Source organism: Mus caroli, chromosome 2 (assembly GCF_900094665.2).
Source record: "Mus caroli chromosome 2, CAROLI_EIJ_v1.1, whole genome shotgun sequence".
In the NCBI taxonomy this organism is placed as follows: domain Eukaryota; kingdom Metazoa; phylum Chordata; class Mammalia; order Rodentia; family Muridae; genus Mus; species Mus caroli.
The window spans coordinates 124,079,615-124,100,207 of NC_034571.1; the positions used below are offsets into that span (position 1 = coordinate 124,079,615).

The 20,593-nt window shown below is 44.3% G+C and overlaps 2 protein-coding genes across 14 annotated transcripts in view; one reads left to right on the plus strand and one right to left on the minus strand.

The window, feature by feature from the left end:
* Pank2 (pantothenate kinase 2) overlaps positions 1 to 6,755 on the plus strand; it is a 37,894-nt gene extending 31,139 nt beyond the window's left edge. For 5 of the 7 annotated variants that reach the window (XM_029468873.1, XM_029468869.1, XM_029468884.1 and 2 more), the window contains 2 exons: positions 1,767 to 1,892; positions 4,956 to 6,755. In XM_029468873.1, the coding sequence (XP_029324733.1) occupies positions 1,767 to 1,892; positions 4,956 to 5,006 (177 nt within the window). In that variant the 3' untranslated portion in view covers positions 5,007 to 6,755. The remainder of the gene's footprint in view (positions 1 to 1,766; positions 1,893 to 4,955) is intronic. The other 2 variants (XM_021157019.2, XM_021157020.2) reach the window with 2 other exon arrangements.
* The window catches only part of Rnf24 (ring finger protein 24), a 55,352-nt gene continuing 41,507 nt past the window's right edge, over positions 6,749 to 20,593 (minus strand). For 5 of the 7 annotated variants that reach the window (XM_029468901.1, XM_021157024.2, XM_029468906.1 and 2 more), the window contains 4 exons: positions 16,657 to 16,699; positions 13,857 to 13,898; positions 12,969 to 13,048; positions 7,269 to 12,292 (listed from right to left, as the gene is read on the minus strand). In XM_029468901.1, coding sequence (XP_029324761.1) covers positions 12,154 to 12,292; positions 12,969 to 13,048; positions 13,857 to 13,898; positions 16,657 to 16,699 — 304 coding nt within the window. In that variant the 3' untranslated portion in view covers positions 7,269 to 12,153. Of the gene's footprint in view, positions 12,293 to 12,968; positions 13,049 to 13,856; positions 13,899 to 16,656; positions 16,700 to 20,593 lie in introns of all 7 variants that reach the window. The other 2 variants (XM_029468899.1, XM_021157023.1) reach the window with 2 other exon arrangements.

The following is a 20,593-nucleotide window of genomic DNA, read 5'->3' on the forward strand; positions in this document are numbered from 1 at the left end:
CAATGCTATCCCAAAAGTTCCCCACCAGCTCTCCCACCCACTCCCCCACCCACCTACTCCCACTTCTTGGCCCTGGCATTCCCCTGTACTGAGGCAGATAAAGTTTGCACGACCAATGGGCCTCTCTTTCCACTGATGGCTGACTAGGCCATCTTCTGCTACATATGCAGCTAGAGACATGAGCTCTGGTGGGTACTGGTTAGTTCATATTGTTGTTCCACCTATAGGGTTGCAGACCCCTTTAGCTCCTTGGTTACTTTCTCTAGCTCTTCCATTGGGGGCCCTGTGATCCATCCAATAGCTGACTGTGAGCATCCACTTCTGTGTTATTTGTTTTTTAAGATGAGAGTTTCTCCAATAAGACTTCATTTGTTAGGCCCTGGAGCTCTGATGGTGTATTCTTAGCCTCAGCTTCTTTCTTTCTGTTGTCTCAATATACTATCCCTGGTTTCTCTGTAGTAACAGTTAGTTACTTTATAGGATTTATGCTCCTTTCACATTGCCCATTTTTCATGTTTCTTGGATAGTGCTTCAAGTTCCAGACCTCCCTGTATGCTTGCAGACCAGTCAGTGTTATCCCCATGATGGCCTTACTTCTTGGAACCAGTTTCTTTTAAAGTGTAATTATTATCATTATGGGGGTGGAAATATACATGTGCCACATCCTGCTTTCAGATGTCAGAGGGCAACTTGTGGAGTTGGTTCTGGCCTACCTTTATGTGGGTTCTGGGCCTTTAGAGTTTGAGGTAAGCATCTTTTACCCGATTCTCCATTTCACTGGCCCATTGGTACCAATTTTCTGTGCTTTTCTGTTTTCTTTTCTCTAGAAAGAGTGTCCCTCCTTTTCTCACTCCCTCATTTCTTTCTCTTCTCTTTTCTCAGTACCTCTGTTTCTCTCTTTTATACATGTGAATGTGCAACTAACTGTGCACACTTATGCTCATATGTGGCCAGAGCCAGAAACTGCATGTCTTTATCTTTCTGCATCTTACTGTCTTGAAAGAGACTCCAGGCTCTCAGGATCTGCCTGTCTTGAACCCCAGTGCTGGGGTTTTGGGCATGTGCAACCCAAGAGCTTCTGATATAGGTGCTGGGATTTGACTCATGTCCTCTTTCATGCTTGCAGAACAAGCACCGTTACTTACTGAGGTGTCTGTCCCAGACTCTCTGTATTCCTGTGCCTGTTGGCAAGTTTCTAGCAAGGGCAGTTTAGGGGAAGAAGTATTTATGTGAACTAGTGATGGGAATTGCTTGTGCTTGTGGCAGTGTGACTGTGAGGCTCCTGAACACAAATGGATGGACCAGGAGTGAGAGGGAGCACGGTGAATGTTGGTGCTCGGCTGGCTTTCTGTTTTCCTCAGAGTGCCCCCCACCCACCGATTCAAACCTCTCTGTAAGTACCTTCACAGATAATCCTAAAGTTGTGCCTCACTAATGCCCCAGGGCATCTTAATCTAATAGGTTGACAGAGTTAATCATCAGGAATTCTACTTTTTTTTAGCTTACTGTTTTATTTTCATTATTGTAATGTTATTGTTTATCATATTTAAGTTTTTTTTTTAACTAATCATTCTGTGTACACTTTGGGGCAAGCTTGCAGTGGGCCCAGCATTGTCTAAATATCAGATCTCATTAGACCTGAACCAACTGGATTGAATTTGATCCATCAGTCAAGTTGCTGCTGAAACTGCATGATGCTGCCGGGTTAACCTTATGAGGAAACAGAAAATCAGGGTGTGAGCTCACTGTTGCTTTTCTGTGCTCAGAACATTAACCAGGTCGTATTTGTCGGCAATTTCCTGAGAGTCAACACGATTGCTATGCGGCTTCTGGCGTATGCGCTGGATTACTGGTCCAAGGGGCAGCTGAAAGCACTGTTTTCCGAGCACGAGGTGAGTGACTTGTTTCTGATACCGTCCTACAGACACAAGGGCACAGAGTGAGAGGACTGACGTGGGCTGCAGGGAGTCCTCTGTTCTCACTGCAACCAAAGGCCTTGGGCTTTTACTGTTGGTTCTGAAACTTCTTACCAATGTACTGAGGTGAGTGTTGAGCTAGTTTAAACAGTTTTGTTGTTTCTGGAAGCAGGGCCTTGCTCTGTAGCCATGGTTGTACTGGAACTTGCTATATACATCAAACTGGTTTTAACTTTGTACAATCTCCCTAATCTCTGCTTTCCAGGGCTGGTTTGAACCTTTTTCTAGGTAAACCGTGGGAAATAGTTTCTTAGAATGGCATCCTGCCTTCCTCTCCATCTATACAGATTAAACATCTCTGGGCAGCAAATTTGAAAATTTGAGTGCTGAGGTTTTTGGGTTAGATGTGGTACACTAGTCAGTCTATGCAGATACATTGAAATATCCCAACCAGAACCACTTCTGGTCCCAAGCAGTTTGGATAAAGGAAACACAGCCTGTAGTCTTATAGTTGTTGGTTTCCTTGGTTGCTCATTTTTCCTTCTGCTCAGCTTGGGCCATTTGTTCTTGGCTCCTTTGCCTGGTGAGGCTTCTCATTTGCATGTTGATATCTGCCTTGCCATTCAGTATTGTGGTCCTGAGGACACTGACTTGTCTGCCCTCTCAAGGCAAGGCAGGCAGGTTAGGTTAGCAGGTAGTTGGTTGAGCAGTTTGGAGGTGTCTTCGTCTCAAGCTTTCCTTTGGTACCTAATCCTTTCCACAGTGACGAATAGTCACTGCAGCTTTTTTCTTTACTCGGCAGTAGGTTCACGGGTTTTGGTCTAATGTAGCTTGGGCGTGTTGTCGATCTTTTTTTTTTTTTTTTCCCTTATAAAGTAAACCTCAGACTCTTACAATTTGCCTTTTTTTTCTTTTGTAACTGAGAAATAGAGAAACTGGGACCTTTAATCTTTTTATTTATTTATTTATTTATTTATTTATTTATTTATTTATTTATTATATGTAAGTACACTGTAACTGTCTTCAGACACACCAGAAGAGGGCATCAGATCTCATTACGGGTGGTTGTGAGCCACCATGTGGTTGTTGGGATTTGAACTTTGGACCTTCGGAAGAGCAGTCGGGTGCTCTTACCCACTGAGCCATCTCACCAGCCCGTAACTGGGACCTTTTTAGTTATATTTAGTGTGTTCTTTAGAATCTAATCCAATCCATGGGTATTTTCCTGCTCCGGTTGTTGTTTTGGGTGGGCCTGGGGAATCAGACCCTGGCTCTATGTTCCAGCCTGACAGTCTGCAACAGACACCCCAGCCCAGTTGTTCTTTCTTGCAGTACTTTAATTTCTGACATCCTGCTTGGAGTCAGTCCTTTGTATGATTCTTCTGACTCCTGTTATCATTCTCTTTCTGTTGGTTAGGGTTTTTTTTCCTCATTTTATATTTTTTTATCCTTTTTTGGTCCCTGTTTGAGGCCACTCTTTACTGTTGGACTCAGTAAGGCATGTATCTCCCCCCCTCCCCCTTTTTCAAACTGAGCTTCACTATGTAGCTGGCTAGCCTGGGACTCTGTAGACCAAGCTGTTGAACTCACCTTCCACCCTTATCCCCTCCTGTATAGGTAGGTTTGGACTTTTCCACTTCTCCCTCCCAGACCATTCATGTGTTCATCCTCCATTTCTCACCGTTAGTGGTTGGCTGTTAGAAATGTACAGGCCCTGTCCCAGGACAGGAGAGCCACTATCTATCTGTCATTGTTAGTTTTTGTTGGAGGGGAGGGGTGGTTTTTTTTTTTGTTTTTTTTTTTCCCCCCCCGAGACAGGGTTTCTCTGTGTAGCCCTGGCTGTCCTGGAACTCACTTTGTAGACCAGGCTGGCCTTGAACTCAGAAATCCACCTGCCTCTGCCTCCTGAGTGCTGAGATTAAAGGCGTACGCCACCACGCCCAGCTTATTGTTAGGGTTTTATTGCTGTGATACAGACCATAACCATAAGCAGCTTGGAGAAGAAAGGTTTATTTGGGTTACATATCCCTTCCTGGCCGCAAGTCCATCAAGGGAAGGCAAGGCACTCAGACTGGGTGGGAACCTGAAAGGAGGAGCTGATGCAAAGGCCATGGAGGAAGACTTACTGGCTTGCTTTTCAGGGCTTGTTTAGCCTTTCTTACAGAACCCAGAACCACTTACCCAGGGGTGGGACCCCGACAGTGGGCTGGGTCCGCCCACATCAGTCACTAATGAAGAAAATGCCAAATAAATTTACCTACTGGCTAATCTAATTGGCATTTCTCAATTGAGGTTCCTCTCTTCAATCTGACTCTAGTTTGTGTCAAGTTGACAAAAAAAAAAAAAAAAAAAAACAACAACAACAACAAAAAAAACTAAGCAGAGCAAGATCTTTGCCAGACCTTTCTTCCCTCAGCTGCTGTAGTACCTTCTCTTGTTGGGCATCTCCAACATCCAGCTCTTCCCTGCAAGAGAGTTCCTTAGGGCTTTTCCAGACTGGATATTCTCTTTCTGCTTGGGAAACAAATGGGTTGGGTGTTAAAGGGACTTGCTAGCTTTATTTGAGTAATCCTAATTGTGGGAGTTAATGACCTCACTGGGTTGAAGGCTGGCTCAGTGGCTGACAGCACACAATGCCCTTGCAGAAGACTGATGTTTGGTTGTGTGTACCCCGTTTGGGTGGTTCACAGCTGCTTAGCCAGCTTAAGCTCCAGGGGATCTGATGCTTCTAGCTTCTGTACGCACACGCACACTACCCCTCCCCATACAGACTTAAAAATAATTTTTAAAAAATCTTACTTGTGGGGCTGGAGAGATGGCTCAGTGGTTAAGAGCACCGACTGCTCTTCTGAAGGTTCTGAGTTCAAATCCCAGTAACCACATGGTGGCTCACAACCACCTGTAATGAGATCTGATGCCCTCTTCTGGAGACAGCTACAGTGAACTTAGATACAATAATAAATAAATCTTTAAAAAAAAAAAAAAGAAAGTATAAGATTAATTAAAAAAAAATCTTACTTGTGGTCTGTCAATTTTCAGGGTTATTTTGGAGCCGTTGGAGCACTCCTTGAGCTGTTGAAGATACCCTGACTTACCGAGAGGACTTCCTGAAACCTGCCACAGAGACATCTGTGGATTTTTTGTTTTGTTAAGAGACTCAAGTTTTATGATCGTGTACTACTCAAATCAGAGCAAGAAACAAATATATTTTTCTAAGACATCAAGATAAATTCTTAAAATTTTGTCTAAGGACACCACCACCACCACCCCCGTCTAGGCAGTATGAAGATTTGCTGTTTGTAAGGTATTCTCAGGGCAGCGTTATTAACCCCTGAGGTGCTTTGGAATCCCAGCATCACCCACTTGGGTATATGTGGAGCTTTCTGGACTCCCACCAGCAGCTGACTGCTTGTCCTGTTGAAATGTATGTGAGAATCTAACCACTTTCATCACTATGCCTTGGAGGTCATCTTTCTTTGCGCGCTGGATCATGTTTAGCCTATGTTAACATACTGAAAATGGGTTATTTCAAGCTTCTGAAAACTTGGCAGGATTGTTCTGCATCTGATGTTAAGAGATGGCCTGCATTGTAGCTGAAGGCAAGGGTGGGCCTGTCCACAGCAGCCTTGGAGCTGGAATGGAGACCTCGAGCTCTGGCTGGGAAGGATTCTGCCGTTCAGCCATGGGTTCTGGTGCCAGCTCTGGGGCAACAGAAGGCTCTTGTTGGTTTGGACCATGGGAACTCAGGATTGGATTTGGCTGGCTAGCCTCCTTGATGGTTCTCAGTTCCCACAGGGATATAGTTGGCTTTTATTACATACTTTGGCCCATTAGGACTAAGGGTTCCATTGTGCTGGGGTCTCAGGCAGCACAGTACACAGGGTGTTGCAGGGATGGTAGTCCTTCCCTCCTGCTAATCCCTGCTTTGCTTCTGAGAGATCCTCAAAACTCTCCACTTTTATCAGAAAGTTTCTCCATCTGTGGCAGGGCTGTGTTCTTCCTGCCATCCCTCAGGTGACTCCTATTTGACAGTTGTGACCAGTGCTTTGTATTCATGGTTCTGTCTTCCTACATTGAAGCTCCTACAGTGTTAGAAGAGCAAGCCTCAGGATCACAAGATCCCAACAGGATGTGTGGTGCTGTTCTGCACCCACACCATCTTTCCTCAGTTGTGCTCAGCCCAGTGTCATTCTTGGGATGGGTTCTATTTCCTTTAAATAGTGTCTCAGATGGTGAGGGCTAACCTCAAACTCGACAGTAATACTGTATAGCTGAGACTGGCCTTTGAACTGCAGATCCTGTTGCCTTCACCTCCGAAGTGCTGAATTATAGGTGTGCGCCACTAGTAAACTCCATAAATACAAAGGGTTGTTTCAGAGCCTCATCTTATCCAGTTCTCACCTGCTTCCCTGGCTGCTGTCTCACTCTGACAGTTCCACTTTCAAGCTCAACTGTGAGTCTCTCCAAGCTGTCTTCCTGTTGATTCCAGCACTATTGGCAGAAATACACACATTCCACCTCACAGCCACTTCTGAACTGGGAGCCACTTGCAGTGTCTGTTAGAACCATCTTGTCTTTTCTTAGCTGTCCAATCCAGGTCATTGTTTTGATAGCCTAAAGCCCCACTTCACTTCTCCCACTCAGAAAGGAAGGTTTGTGGCCCTGGAGCACAAAGTAGCTTGAACTAAGATGGGAGGAGGCTGGCCTATGCCAAGAGGTAATGTTTTGTGGGTATCAGTGGCTGGGTCTAGGAGGTGCTTGAAGATACCTAGTTTGGCTTTAGAATGCCTGGTTTTGAGAACCCCCAAAGCACGGGTCATTTGGGTCAGAGACAAAAGCAGAGGATGTATTTATTTGTGGGAGGGGTTAGTGAACCCCAGAGCACAAGAAAACACGACAGATCGGCAGTGAAGGAGCAGGTTACAGGGAAAACCACCCGGGGTATGGGGATCCGGGAGTCTAAGAGGCAAACTGTTATAGAGAGATGGGTTACTAGGTTGCTTGGAGGTAGCTCCAGGGTTATGTGTGCCTTGGTGAAGCCATGGGCTAAAGCTGAGTTCAGAGCTGCTCACCACCTGGCATTAGGGTTAGGGCAAGTTCTGGGAATGTTGCAGACTGTCAAAGGACAAAGCTATATACATCAAGCCACCACAAATGCTGGTGGTCACAAATGGAATGCATGGTGTGGTGTGGCCTGATGCCTTTCCCCCATCAGTGTGCCACACCTTACCTCACCCTAGTGCAAAAGTTGACAGGTCCATAATACAAAATATTTCAAAATTTGCGCTTTATTTACACGTTTGGGTCGATTACATGCATGTTTTATTTTTAAACAAGTGATTAGCAAAAAATGCATTAAAGTTTTAAAATAGCAATTAAATATACAAAAATATAGCTTACAAAAACCAATGTTTAAAAATATTCTGCTGCAGAATTCTTAGTGTACAAACACGTCTATGAAACCTGAGGCTCAGCATTTCATAAACCTTTTTTGAGGGAGTTGTATCTAGTAAATAAGCCCCATAGGGCTAAACGACAAGACTAAAGTGCCATTCCTCCACCTTCCTGGACATGTCAGCAGGCAGAGGCAATGGCCCCAAGCCGTCACCTTCTCCACCACAGCCTGGAAGGAGAGGCATGGACGGCGCTGAGGGTTCAACCACACGAGGCCCTTAACACTGGTGCGGTCATGATCTGAGCTACAGCGCGTCTTTAAAACAGCAGGGGTAGCTTTTCCTGATCCTTGAACAAAGGAACTAAGAATTTGGATGCGTGCTGAGCTAACTGGAATGAAAGCATCTTGAAATAATTTGGGTTCTAAAGCTGAACCTGAAAACTGATAGGTGTTCCAACTTAGTGAACCCAGTCCTGTTAATCTTATTTTAAAAACCTTTACCTGGCATTTTACGTCCCTACCTCTAAGTTAAATACTTTGATGGTCCCATTTTAAGCAATTTTTTAAAAATAAAAATTTATTTTTATGTGTATGAGTGTTTGCTTGCATGTGCATGTTTGCACCTGGTACACTCGGATGCCAGATCTGTAACTGAAGTTACAGATTGAAGCTGAGAGTCACAAGGTGGGTTCTATGAACTGAACCTGGATCATCAGAAGAGCAGCCAGTGCTCTGAGCCACTGAACCATCTCCCCAGCTCCTCAGGAGGTTCTTATCAGGGGAAGATTAACCAGGCTAGAGAGTCGATGAAGTGCCAAAGGGGTGAGTCTCCACCTTACCCACTGGCTGCGGCTTAGGCTGCAGGGAAGCAGGTGAGTAGCGAAGACCTTGGGTGGTGGATGCTGGAGAGCAAGGTACAGTATGCTTTCTCCTTCATTGGCTGCCTGTAGGAGACAGCTTTAACTTTTACCTTAGAAGGGGAGAGGGCAAAAATGAGAGTTGGGTGGGAGAAAATTCTATACCAAGTATTTGCTTCTATGTCTCATTTGCAGAATGACTGTTAGCCCTGGGGACTTAAAGAGATCTCTTAATACATGCTTTCCTGCTTCAAAAGCACAGGTACCAACTAAGTGAGGAAGGTGGCAGCTGGTCCAGGCACCTGGAGAGACTGGTTAGGGCTGGGGGGCAAGCTTTTGTCATCCTGGAGAAGGTAGGGAAAGCAGCTGTGCTGTTTTATTAGGGATACTGAGGGATGGATCTGTGAAGGAAGCCATATAAAAAGGAATGTAAATGCAAAAATGACCTCTACTTCAGGCTTACCTTTCACACACAATACACTTCTGGGTAGGCTCTCTTTATAGCCCCACCCCCACCCCCAACACACATTCCCATGAAAGGAGACTAAAGAAACAAAAATGAATCCAGTGCTCATGGGGTATTTTTTCAAGGAAGGCAACTATTGTGATGTGTGAATTTCATAAGGATTACCTATTCAAAGACTCAAGGAAGACTGAGCAAGTCAAGATTCAATGTGGAGGCTCGGCATGGTGCTCTGCCTTTAATTGCAGCAGAGGCAGAAGGCCCTGGATTTCTGATTTTGAGGCCAGCCTGGTCTATACAGTTTCAGGATAACCGGGAGTACGCAGAACCTGTCTCAGAGAAAACTGTGGTGGAGCCAGGAGTTAGTCCCATAGTTGAGAAGTTCCTGAGTTTGTGACCAGGAAGGTATGTGCTATCAGCAGCTCCTGCTCCCGTGCCTGTGCCTACCAGACTGGACTGGCAGATCATCTAGAAACCTTGCTAGTTCCTAGGTGGTGGTTAAAGAAAGGAGGGTCTGAGAGGTTGACCTGCAGAAAAGCACAAGCAACCAATTCAAACTAGTCCAAGATTTCTGCATAGAGCTCTCAGGAACGTCTCTATATAATCTCAAATTCTCAGTAAGTGTTGTAGGTATTTAGCACAGCCTAGAGTGGCTATTCCAAGTTAGAGATAGCATGCTGTGGAACAGAGCCATGGAAAAGATGTTTTTGTCAAGTCTTGTCAAGAACAGTGTTTGGCAATGGTGGGAGCCCCCTTGTTCCTCAGCACAGATCTCACCCAGAGACTACCTGTCCCTACATGGCTGTTTTGTTCTACTTCCTGGTTAGGCAAGTAAATGTTAAAAGAACCTTAAATGGGAATAGACCAAACTAAATTACACTTGACAAAGAAAAGCTGCACGTGTCAATTTTTGTATGTTACAGTGACCCAGGTAGGATAGATGGGTTTTGTTCCACTTCTAACACTACAGCCCACAGTGACACCCAATCCTCTAGCTACTAAAGACACTTAAGAGTCCAGTGGTCTGAGAGTAGACCCAAATCCTCACACATCCACACAAAAAGGTTACCAGAAACTTAGGAAATGGTGTGGAAAGAGTGATCTCATTGTAAGTTTGGGCCAGTGCTGCAGGTAAAGAGAAAGCACTGATGGGGACCCAGATATCAGGAGCAAATACTGGGTTGCTGTGGCTGGCAGGTGCCAGAAGTAGGAGCAGTGGCCAAGAAGGGAGACGAGAAACATACTTTGCAGCTGCAGCTTCTCGCCCAAGGAATGCCTTTTGGGAAGAAATCACATTAAGAGTGGCTGAGCAGAAAAGGTTAGGAGACCTCATTCAAGTTGAGCAGAGCAAAGCACCCAGGATTCTTCCAATGCCCCTGACTATTCAGGTTGCACACCAACCACCTCAACCTATCTGGAAGTCTGATGAGCAATCTTGCCTCTAGAAATACGGGGCTTTGGTGATGCTGGCTTTTGAGTAGTTGAATCCAAGGACAGGAGAAGCTGCAGCTAAAACTAAAGGCCAAGATTCTATGAAAGCTGTGAGTGGCAATAATTTATAGTATCGATCATATTGAAATCTTTAAGGGGGGATTTCCTTATTGTATCCAGTTATGCAATATGAAATGCTAGATGCTAGCCTATAACAAAATTAAGCCAGGAGAAGCCCACTTGTGGCATTGGTCACTTGAAAACATTTCACTGTAAACTGAGTGTGGGCATTTGACTATGGTACTACAAACAGAGGGACATAGGGATGAATTACTGGAGTCAATCAGGCTAAGGCTCCCATAGAAAGTTTCATACTCCCTTGCCCTGCATAGGAATCCAGCTGGCCTGTCACAAACAGCACACTGGGAACAGCTTATTCTTTCCAACTGGATTTGTAACTTTCCAAATGGACTCTGCCAAGAGCCCCTATTCTTACCCCTGCTGCCTCCTTTTGCAAGAGGATCTCACTATGAAGCCAAGTCTGGTTTCAAACTTGTGACACTGCCCGCCTCGGCTGGGACTCTACAGATATATACTGCCACAACTTGGCTTCCACAGCACTTTTTAGACAAATTGGAATTTTCTTCCTCAACTGATTCCAGCTACTGGAGGCAAAGGCAGGTCCCCTCTCATTCTAAGTTAGGTAGAATACAAGAACAGAGTAGCAAAGCCCTCCATCTCCATGCCAGAATGTACTTCATGAAAACATTTCCTCACACCTGTGGGATGGAGCAGAGCAGAGCAGAGCAGTTGAAGAGGCATTGCAGTGGCACTATTGTGACAAGGGAAGGGAGAGCAAGCTATGTAAGAATAATAGTCTGTGCTTTAAACGGCAAATTTACACTGTTCACAAAGCCTATTGGAGGCAGTTATCTCTAGAAAAGTTGGACAGAAAGAGCCAAAGAGCAGCATGCATTTTCCCTATAAAAACCCCTTCAGTTAGGGATCTCAAGTCCACAGAACTGAGGTACACACCAACAGAAGGCCAGCCATGCGGGAGCTTCCTCAAACTATTTACAACTCCAAGTGGCTTGCTGGCTTCGGAATTACAGGGAGCTGATTTGGGATAAATGTTTAAAAATGCAGTAAGACATTTTTCTTATGTAGAAAAAGAGCAGAGGAGAGAAGCCAGTGTCTGTCCTGGCCGTCCTGGTGGGTTAGGACTGGCTTTGCTAAGAGGCTCTTCATTGGAGCCATTTGAGGGGCCAGAGAGACTCCTTAGCCAGTGGGCTGAGGCCAGCAGCTGTAATGGAATCACACTACACGTGTGGTGTACTTGAGCAGTCCCCTGGCCCTGGGTTACACAGGGACCATGGAGGTTCCGGGTTAAGCTCCTGCTGGGTCTTACTGATGACTAGGAGGGCAAGCAGAAGTGGGATGGCTCCTGACCAGGCCTTTCCAAGGGTTTCCAATGGCTTCAACCTGGAAGGTTTGACAGCAAGTGTGAACTGGCACGTGTGGCAGGGGTTCTGCAGCTGCTGTCCCCAAAGTCTTCAGGTTCCAAGATGGCCTTATTAAAAGAACAGAACCCGAAAAGCCTTGCAGGGGCTGCCTCACCGAACACTGACAGCCAGTTGTGCTTCAGTTGATGGAACAACTGGCTTCACTGGACTCGGGATGTCAAGAGGACATGTGCCAACAACAGGCTGTCGTGTCTGCACAGCAGCTTACAGGTCCACAGGTGGGGTGGCATCAAAGCCCCATTCACAGCTCTGGTCTCTAACACCTGTGCTTATCTTCCCTTTTGTTTGATGTGGAGGTGCCTGGGAGACACAGGCGATGCTCAGGAAACTTCTGAAACCAAATCTGCAGGCTCATCCACTCCTTTTGGCATTGGGTAATATCAGGGTGCTTTGGTTGTCACAAGATCCAGATGCCTGGGGTCTCAGCTTGCCTGGCTCAAGAGTTCTTCATGAGGCAAAAGAAGTGACAGTGGGTGCCCCAGGCAGAGAGCAGCCAAAACGGAGTCTGCTTGTGTTCCTCCTGGCTCCATACTGATGTGTCCAGCAACAGTCTGATCCTTGCAGCAAGCTATACAATATTCTCTGCCCCAGGGAGGGGCTCCTGAGGGGGACCTCGGTCCTGTTTACTGTGCAATTGGGCCAGCTGCAGCACCGGCATGTTGCACAGGGGACACACTTTCCGGACTTCCAGCCACTTAACAAGGCACCTGCAGAACAAGACAGCCAAGTGAGAGAAGTCAGCTCTAGACTTACAACAGCCTCTGCCTAAGCTCTCTACTGAGACTGTCAGTTACACAAAACCAGCGTGGAGTCTGGGGTAGGATCTCAGCAGAATCCACATCACCCTCTGACAAGCCAGAGCCTTCTATCTCCTACAGGCTGATGTGAAGGTACCACAGTTAGTACTTTATAATTCTGGTCACACATGACTTCTTATAAAGTATGCTGATGAAGGAAAGCAGAAAAAAACAAAGATCTTAATAAGAGAAACCAACAAAATTTCCAGGAGGGGATATGAATGTGTCAGAAGAAAGGGAGGTGACCCTACAGCATCATGTATACCTACATATTTACTGTGACTTAAAATTAATGGCTTGATTAAAACACAGCATCAAGAGATAGAAAGAGTTGTTGGACATCCCAGCTAAAGTGCTGTATAGAGGTGTAGGATGGGCTGGATCTCTGCCCAAGTCTGCAGTGGTGTTCATGTTCCACTTCCCTGGTCCCTTCTAATGTCACGTACACATGCACAGGCCCCACCCTGTGGAGTGTTGTCAGTTTTCTGCACTACAGACCAATTGTGACACCATCAAGCTTGGCTGGCAGTGCCCTATAGCCCACAGCAAGTTGGGTTACACTAAATAATTCCACACCAATACTCACTTTCTGTGGAAGGCGTGCTTACATGGGCAAATCCCCAGTTCATCTCTAGGCTTGAAGTCTTCTAGACACACAGCACAGAGCTGAAAGGCAAAGTCACAGGTGAGGCCGTGTTCACCACAAAACACGGTGCGGGTTCCTAAAGCTCAGCAAAGCAACTCTGGCTGCCTGAGGCTGCCAGTGAGAGGACCAGGTATTAAATGGAATTCTTAAAGCAGCCATGCTGAGTTGTGCTTGCCACCACTTGGGAGGCTGAAGCAGGAAGATTGTTGTGAATTCAAGGCCAGCCTGTGCTACAAATGAGGTCTCACAAAGAACCAATCCCTGAGAATGCGGAGACTTCACGTAAGGGCTAATCCTCACTATCAATCACGGGGCGCTTAGCCACTGCGGCTGTGAAGGGGTTCTGCAGAGCTGTAACTGAGGAGGGAGACACACCTCAATGTGGGCTAGGTGTCCGAACTGAATAAACAGAGGGGAGGAGCAGGGAAACCCTGATGAGCAGCTGTGCTGATGTCTGCTTCCTACGGGAGGGCAGTGAGCAGGTCATCTCCTAGGGCTGTGGCTAGGCCTGACTCACTCATCACCTAGGGCTGTGGCTAAGCCTGGCTCACTGCCAGCACTTCTTCACTGTGATGAACAGACACCCAGAACGGGAGCCACAACAAACCTCTCTTTTGTCAATTGCTATCCAGTGTTTTGTCACAGTGCCAGGAGGACTAACTGATAGTACACCATGTGCCTTATGGTATTGTCACAGTCACTAGAGATGCAGGGAGAGGGGAGGAGGAAGATGCCCACTTTTTCAGCTTCTGAAAATGAAGGTATTCAAGTACACCACTTGTTTTAGAAAACGGCTCAAGGAACAATGAAAATATAAAAGCAGCTTACTTCATGTAGGTTAAGTTCTTTTACTTTTTCTTTTAATATAACCTGTAAGAGTAAAAAAAAAAATGTTCTTACACCAATGTAAATATATAGTAAATCAGGTTATATAGATCACTATGTAGATCAGGCTAGCCTTAAACTCAGAGAGATCTGTCTGACTCTGAGTACTACAATTAACAACAGTCTTTCAAATATTCTAAAAAAAACACCTTTGTTGTTGTTTTAAGACAGGTTTTTTCTGTATAGCCCTGGACGTCCTAGAACTCACTCTGTCCTGGATGTCCAGGCTGGCCTCAAACTCACAGAAATGCTGGGATTAAAGGCATGTGCCACCACCAGCTGAGTTATTTTTTTAAAGAGCTCAAGCTGATCTTGAACTCACTGTGTAGCTAATGATGACTTTTAACCTCTCATCTTCCTGCCATGACCTCTTGCATGGCTGTGATTCCCTATGCTCTGTTTAGGTGGTGCTGAGGACTGGACGCGTGTCTTTGTGCATGCTTAGCAGGCACTCTTCTAAGTTCCACCTCCAACTATACTTTTGAGAGTAGAGCAATACTTTCCTTTTCTTGAAGACATAGATAAATTTGGTAGAAGCAATAACCTCATGTTCAGTAAAGCAGTATTGGCTGATGAGAATTGGAGTTCATACAAGATTAAATATAAAGTGTATTTTATTTTGGATGTTTGATTATTATATGCCAATGTCCTCAAAAATTTTTTACCTAAATCTGTTTTGGGTGTGTGGTAACAAACATCAGCTGAAATGAACGTAACATTGCAAAAATTCTATCAAAAAATACAAATTTCATAATATACATCATTAAAAAATTTTTGGAGGCTGGAGAGATTTCAGTTGTTAAGAGCACTGACTTCCTTTTCAGAGGACCCAGGTTCAATTCTCAGCACCCACATGGCAGCTCACACCCTCTGTTAACTCCAGTCTCAGAGGATCTGACTCTTTCATGCCTTCTTTAGGCCTAAGGACACCAGGCAAACACACGGTGTGCTGACAAACATGCAGGGAAAACACCTGCACATGTAAAATATTTTAAGAAAAAATTTAGATTAATTTATTTTATGTATATGAGTATACTGTAGCTGTCTTCAGACACACCTGAAGAGGGCATTGGATCCCATTATAAATGGTTGTGAGCCACCCTGTGGTTGTTGGGAATTGAACTCGAGATCTCTAGAAGAGCTCTTAACCACTGTGCCATCTCTCCACAGCCTCTACTTATGTTTATCTTTTTTTGGGGGGTGGGGTGGGGGGTTTCGACGGGGTTTCTCTGTATAGCCCTGGCTTCCTGGAACTCACTCTGTAGACCAGGCTGGCCTTGAACTCAGAAATACACCTGCCTCTGCCCAGCTTATGTTTATCTTAAAGGGGAAAATCAGATAAGTTAAATTTGGTTAAAATGTTTAAATTCTAGATGTTTAACATTCAAATAGAAAATGATTTAAGGGGGCTGTAGAGATGGCTCAGCAGTTAAGAGCACTGACTGTTCTACTAAAGGTTCTGAGTTCAATTCCCAGCACCCACATGGTGGCTCCCAACCATCTGTAATGGGATCTGAGGGACAGTATATCACATACATAAAATAAATAAATAAATAAATCTTTAGAAAAGATGTAAGGGAAATCGCATTTTCATAAGTCACAAAGCAAGCTACTGTCCAGCCAGAGGGTGATGTGCTAAAATCTTACTCATCTCAGGACTAGGTTACCTTTCACCTCGCCTCACCTCACTAGTTCTCTATGAATTTTACCTATTAAACGACCATCAAGGCCAGTTTTACTCTACAGTTAACTTACACCCAAACATCTTGTAGATATTCAAGATTATGGCAGAACTGAGACAGGTGGACTTACTCATTTAGAAAACTTCAGCATTCATCTGTGCTAGACCCACACGGCAGATGCCGGAGAGGGCACAGTAGTCATGGACGGGTGCACAATGAGTTCCCCTCAAACACTTCCACACAGTCAAACAGAAGGATACACAACTCTAAAATAGGACCTCAGTGCCAGCAAAGTTAAAGAAGCCACCTTTCTTACTGTCTCAGAGAAGCTAAGGACATCAACAATTTCATGTTTGGGGCCAAAATTAAGGGAAATCTAGGACCATTATTTGATTATGTTAGCAGTAAAATATTAATAGATGATACATGGAAGTATAAACTACTTTTTTTTGCTTCGAGAAAAGGTTGCGTCTATCAGCATGGTAACACAGGCCTGTTAGCACTTGGAAGGCCACGATGGGGATTGCATCATGTTCAGACCAGCCTGGACTACAAAATAGGTCCCAGGTCAACCCTGGGCATTTAGTAAGATCCTGTTTAAAACAACAAAACATGCCAACACCAACAAAGGAAGCTGGGGTGATCAAAAACACATGGGTGAAAGGCTGCTGACCCAAGGGCAAGAGAGTGAGCACAGGAACACAGCTGGCTCCTCTGGGCAGCCCCTATTGCTCATAAAAGAGGAGACCCACACGGTGGGATATGCACTCCATTAAGTCAGCGGTGACTTGAAGTGTTACAGATGACAACACTTTTCTTCGACAAACACTGGCTGAAATTCTGTCATCTTATCCTATCACCTAAATTTTCTATAGTTTCAAATAATACCAATAAAAGATCACATTAGAAAATCAAACTGCTCTGTTCTGTGGTATAAACTGACAAAGGAAAAGCTAAGATGAACGCATAGTAAGATAATTCCAGCTTAAACTAAGAATGGGACTCAGTCTCAGAGTTTATTGAAAAGCACAGTAAAAGCTACTTGGAATTCAATTTCTCACCTGTTTGTAGGCATAAAATTCTTTGTGTGCTTGATGTCTCAGCCTAAAAGACACAAATGAACGGTGAGATACTGAGATTTCGGAGAGTTCCCACTGAACCATGGGGTAGCACCCACTCTAAGTTCTAGAGAAATCTCATTGGAATAAGAATCTCAATACATCAAACATTGTAATGAAGATAAAGATTTTTCATGTTAAGCAAAGTCTTAGTTCAATAGTTAATTTGTCTCATTCTTCTTAATTAAAAAAATTAATACACAAATTCAATAAAGTACAAAAAACTAAGTACATAGTTCAGAAATGTAAAAAATGCATCTGCAGGAATAATTCTCATCTACATCAAGATATAGGTTCTTCCGAGGATCCCTGAAGCTCCCAAGTGATCTTTCCCAGTCCGTGTCCACCCTTAGAACTGCCCCATCGGCCAAATGTAGGCTAGCTGTGCCTGCTTTAAGATTCACATCCATGGGTCGCTTGGTGCATTCTCCTTTGTATTTGGTTTCTTCCAATCCAGAGTCCCTAACGGATATTCTTTTTGTATCCAGTTTCAGAAATGTCTGCTTAGCCAAAGATTAAGAGGATAATTCTCTCCCCAAGAACCAAAAATGAAGGAAGGAAGGAAGGAAGGAAGGAAGGAAGGAAGGAAGGAAGGAAGGAAGGAAGGAAGGAAGGAAGGATAATTCTCCTGAAGTCAATGTCTGGAGACAAACATGTTATCCCAGCACTTGGAGACAGTGGTAAAGGGATCAAAAGTTTAAGGTCATTCTTGGCTACAGAGAATTTGAGGCCAGCCTGGGCTACATAAGACAGTCTCAAGAGAATGCCCCACATTCTGAAAAATCATGTTTTATTTTACCTACTACATTAAGGGCTGAGAGCTATATTTTATGTGAATTGTAAGGTAGGGTCTTAGACTCTTTTTATCCCTAAACTGGTTCTTACTGGCTCTATAACATTTATCAAGTTCCTTCTTTCCCCATGAACTGCAGCACCTGTCTGTTACCAACCACCATGTGCAACATGTGGCCTTTCTCCTCTGCATGGCACCCTGTCAGTGCTCTCTCTTGCATACTGGCTGCAATGGCATCCCTTAAAACTCTGAATCCTGGGTCTGGTGTAACTTAGGCAATGGAGGGACAGGAAAAAGGCCAGGTGACTAGGTGACTGCAGAGCAGAAGCCAAACAGCAGCCATAAGTCAAGGAAAGCTAGGGTCTGCTGGTCGTTACCAGAAGCTAGGAAGAGGCTAGGAAGTGGCCATGCCCTAACAGACACACACTTTGGTTGTCTGGACTCACCTGTTTCACAGTTGAGAGGGTCCTAGAAACCTAACGCCCCGTATCAATACCATGCTTGCTTTCTCTTTTCTTTTCTTTTCTTTTCTTTTCTTTTCTTTTCTTTTCTCCTTTTCCTTTCCTTTCCTTCTTTCCTTTCCTTTCCTTTCCTTTCCTTTCCTTTCCTTTCCTTTCCTTTCCTTTCCTTTCCTTTCCTTTCCTCTCTCTCTCTCTCCTTCCTTCCTTCTTCTCTCTTCTCTCTCTTCTTCTCTCTTCTTTCTCTTCGTTCTTTCTTTTCTTTCTTTCTTTCCTGTTCCTAGATACCTTATTTAATGTACATTGTTGGTTTTTTAGCACAAATCTCAGGGTCACCAGCACAAACAAAGCTTATCTGACATACTTCCTTCCTCAGTATAAAAAAAAAAACAAAAAACATCCAGTCTTCTTTTGCAAGATATAGCACATCAGCATTGGAAGCACTCAGTGAACCATGAGCAAAAAACATTAGTAAAAAAAAAAAAATTGTACTAAACGGACCATGAAAAAAACATCCTATGCTATTTTTAAATGTTTTATTTTAGGGGCTGGAGAGATGAGAGGACTGGTGTTTCGCTTCCAGCACCCACATCAGATAGCTCACAAGTGCTTATAATTTCAGTTCCAACACTATCTAGCCTCCACTGGTACCTGCACACATGTGGTACACATACTCATACATGCACATAAAAACCACCACTTTTATTCCAAAATAAACACATAACAGGCAAAGAATCAGTATATATTTTTGATTTGAGACAATGCTACTATGTAGGCCAGGCCAGCTTGGAACTTAAGAACTTCCTGCCGTAGGACCCTGACCTACCATGCCCAGCTCACATAGACTTTTTTTTTTTTTTTTTCAGTTTTTTGAGACAGGGTTTCTCTGTGTGGCTGTCCTGAAACTCCACTCTGTAGACCAGGCTGGCCTCAAACTCAGAAATCCACCTGCCTCTACCTCCCAAGTGCTGGAGTTAAAGGCGTGTGCCACCACTGCCCGGTTTTACATACACCTTTTCATGTTTCTCCAATGCTTACAGTTCCAGAAGTACAGTACAGTTACCACACAGTAGAAAGTGACATGGCCTAATGCTGACAGGACATTGGCCAACTATCACCAATGGCCCCATTTGAATTCCACAAGATTCTTCACTCATGCCCTTTTCTTAGCCGTAGTCCAGTTCAGGATTCCTGGTTATGTCTCCCTTGCCTCTGTTATCATGGCAGTTCCTTGGCTGTTTGAACCTTTGACAATTATCCTTGGTTAGTTCAGGCACTGTCGACCATAAAGTCACTATTGGACCATTTCTGACACACATCTCTGGGAGATACGTTAAAAATCATAGTCCTCTCTTATTTTTTTGCTCAAGTTTCTTTCCACTAATATTAGCATCCACCTTTCTTACCATGAGGTCCTAATTATTTGTAGTTAATTGGGATTCACACACAAGGGTGAAAGCAGCCAGTTATGGCAGCCCGCAACTTTAATCCCAACACTCAGGAGGCAGAGGCAGGCAAATCTTGGAGCTGGAGGCCAGCCTGATCTTCATAGCAAGCTCCAGGCTAATCAAGGCCATAAAATCAGATCATGTCTGAAAACAAACAAACAAAAACCCCCCAAATTTACACAACTGTCTATGCTCTCTGGGCTAAAATGTAATCGGATCATTATTTGTTGCTCAGGCACATTGGGACTAGTCTATAGTTTAGCGATAGAATACCTGTCTAGCATGCAAGGGGAGGGGAAACCTGGCTTATAATTTCCCTTCACCTATCATGATTAGAATTCTAAACTTTTATTCAGCAGCGCATCAAACCCTTCCTACTCCCAAGTTTTATCGCATCCTCGACCCGATTCTTTGAGACAGGTTCTTACTGTGTAGTTCAGGGTGGCTCTGAACTCAGGATTCACTGGCGTCATCCTGAGTATTATTAGGACCGTGTGTGAGAGCCACCTGGCCCTTCTTCTTTTTGTGAGACAGACAGTCTTACTCTATGGGAAATTACAGCCCAGAGGCTCCTACCTGTAACCAACAGGCACTCAGAAACCTAAGGAGAGGGGACAAGGGTTAAGGCTAGTCTGAGCTACACAGAGAGACCCTGTTTCAAAACAAATAACTTTTCCCTTTAACATCCTATTTTTTAACAAAGCAAAAACAAAAAACCAAAACTCTTTGAAGATCATGTAACATTTTTTAATCGGTTTGAGCAGTGGTGGCACACGCCTTTAATCCCAGCACTCGGGAGGCAGAGGCAGGCGGATTTCTGAGTTCGAGGCCAGCCTGGTCTACAAAGTGAGTTCTAGGATAGCCAGGGCTATACAGAGAAACCCTGTCTCAAAAAACAAAAAAACAAACAAACAAACAAAAAAAACCAAACCAAAACAAAACAAAACAAAACAAAACAACAAAAAAATGTTTTGAGTCAAAGTCTCACAATGTAGCTCTGGCTAACTTCTTGGAATTCACTGTGTAGACTAGGGTGGCCTCTGAGATCCATTTGCCTCTGCCTCCCTAGTGCTGGGATTAAAGTCTGTGCCACTATACTGGGCTTCATGTAACATTTTAAATTGGGTTTTGATATGTATGCCTCACTATGTAGTTTAGTTGGCCTTAAACTTTTGATCATG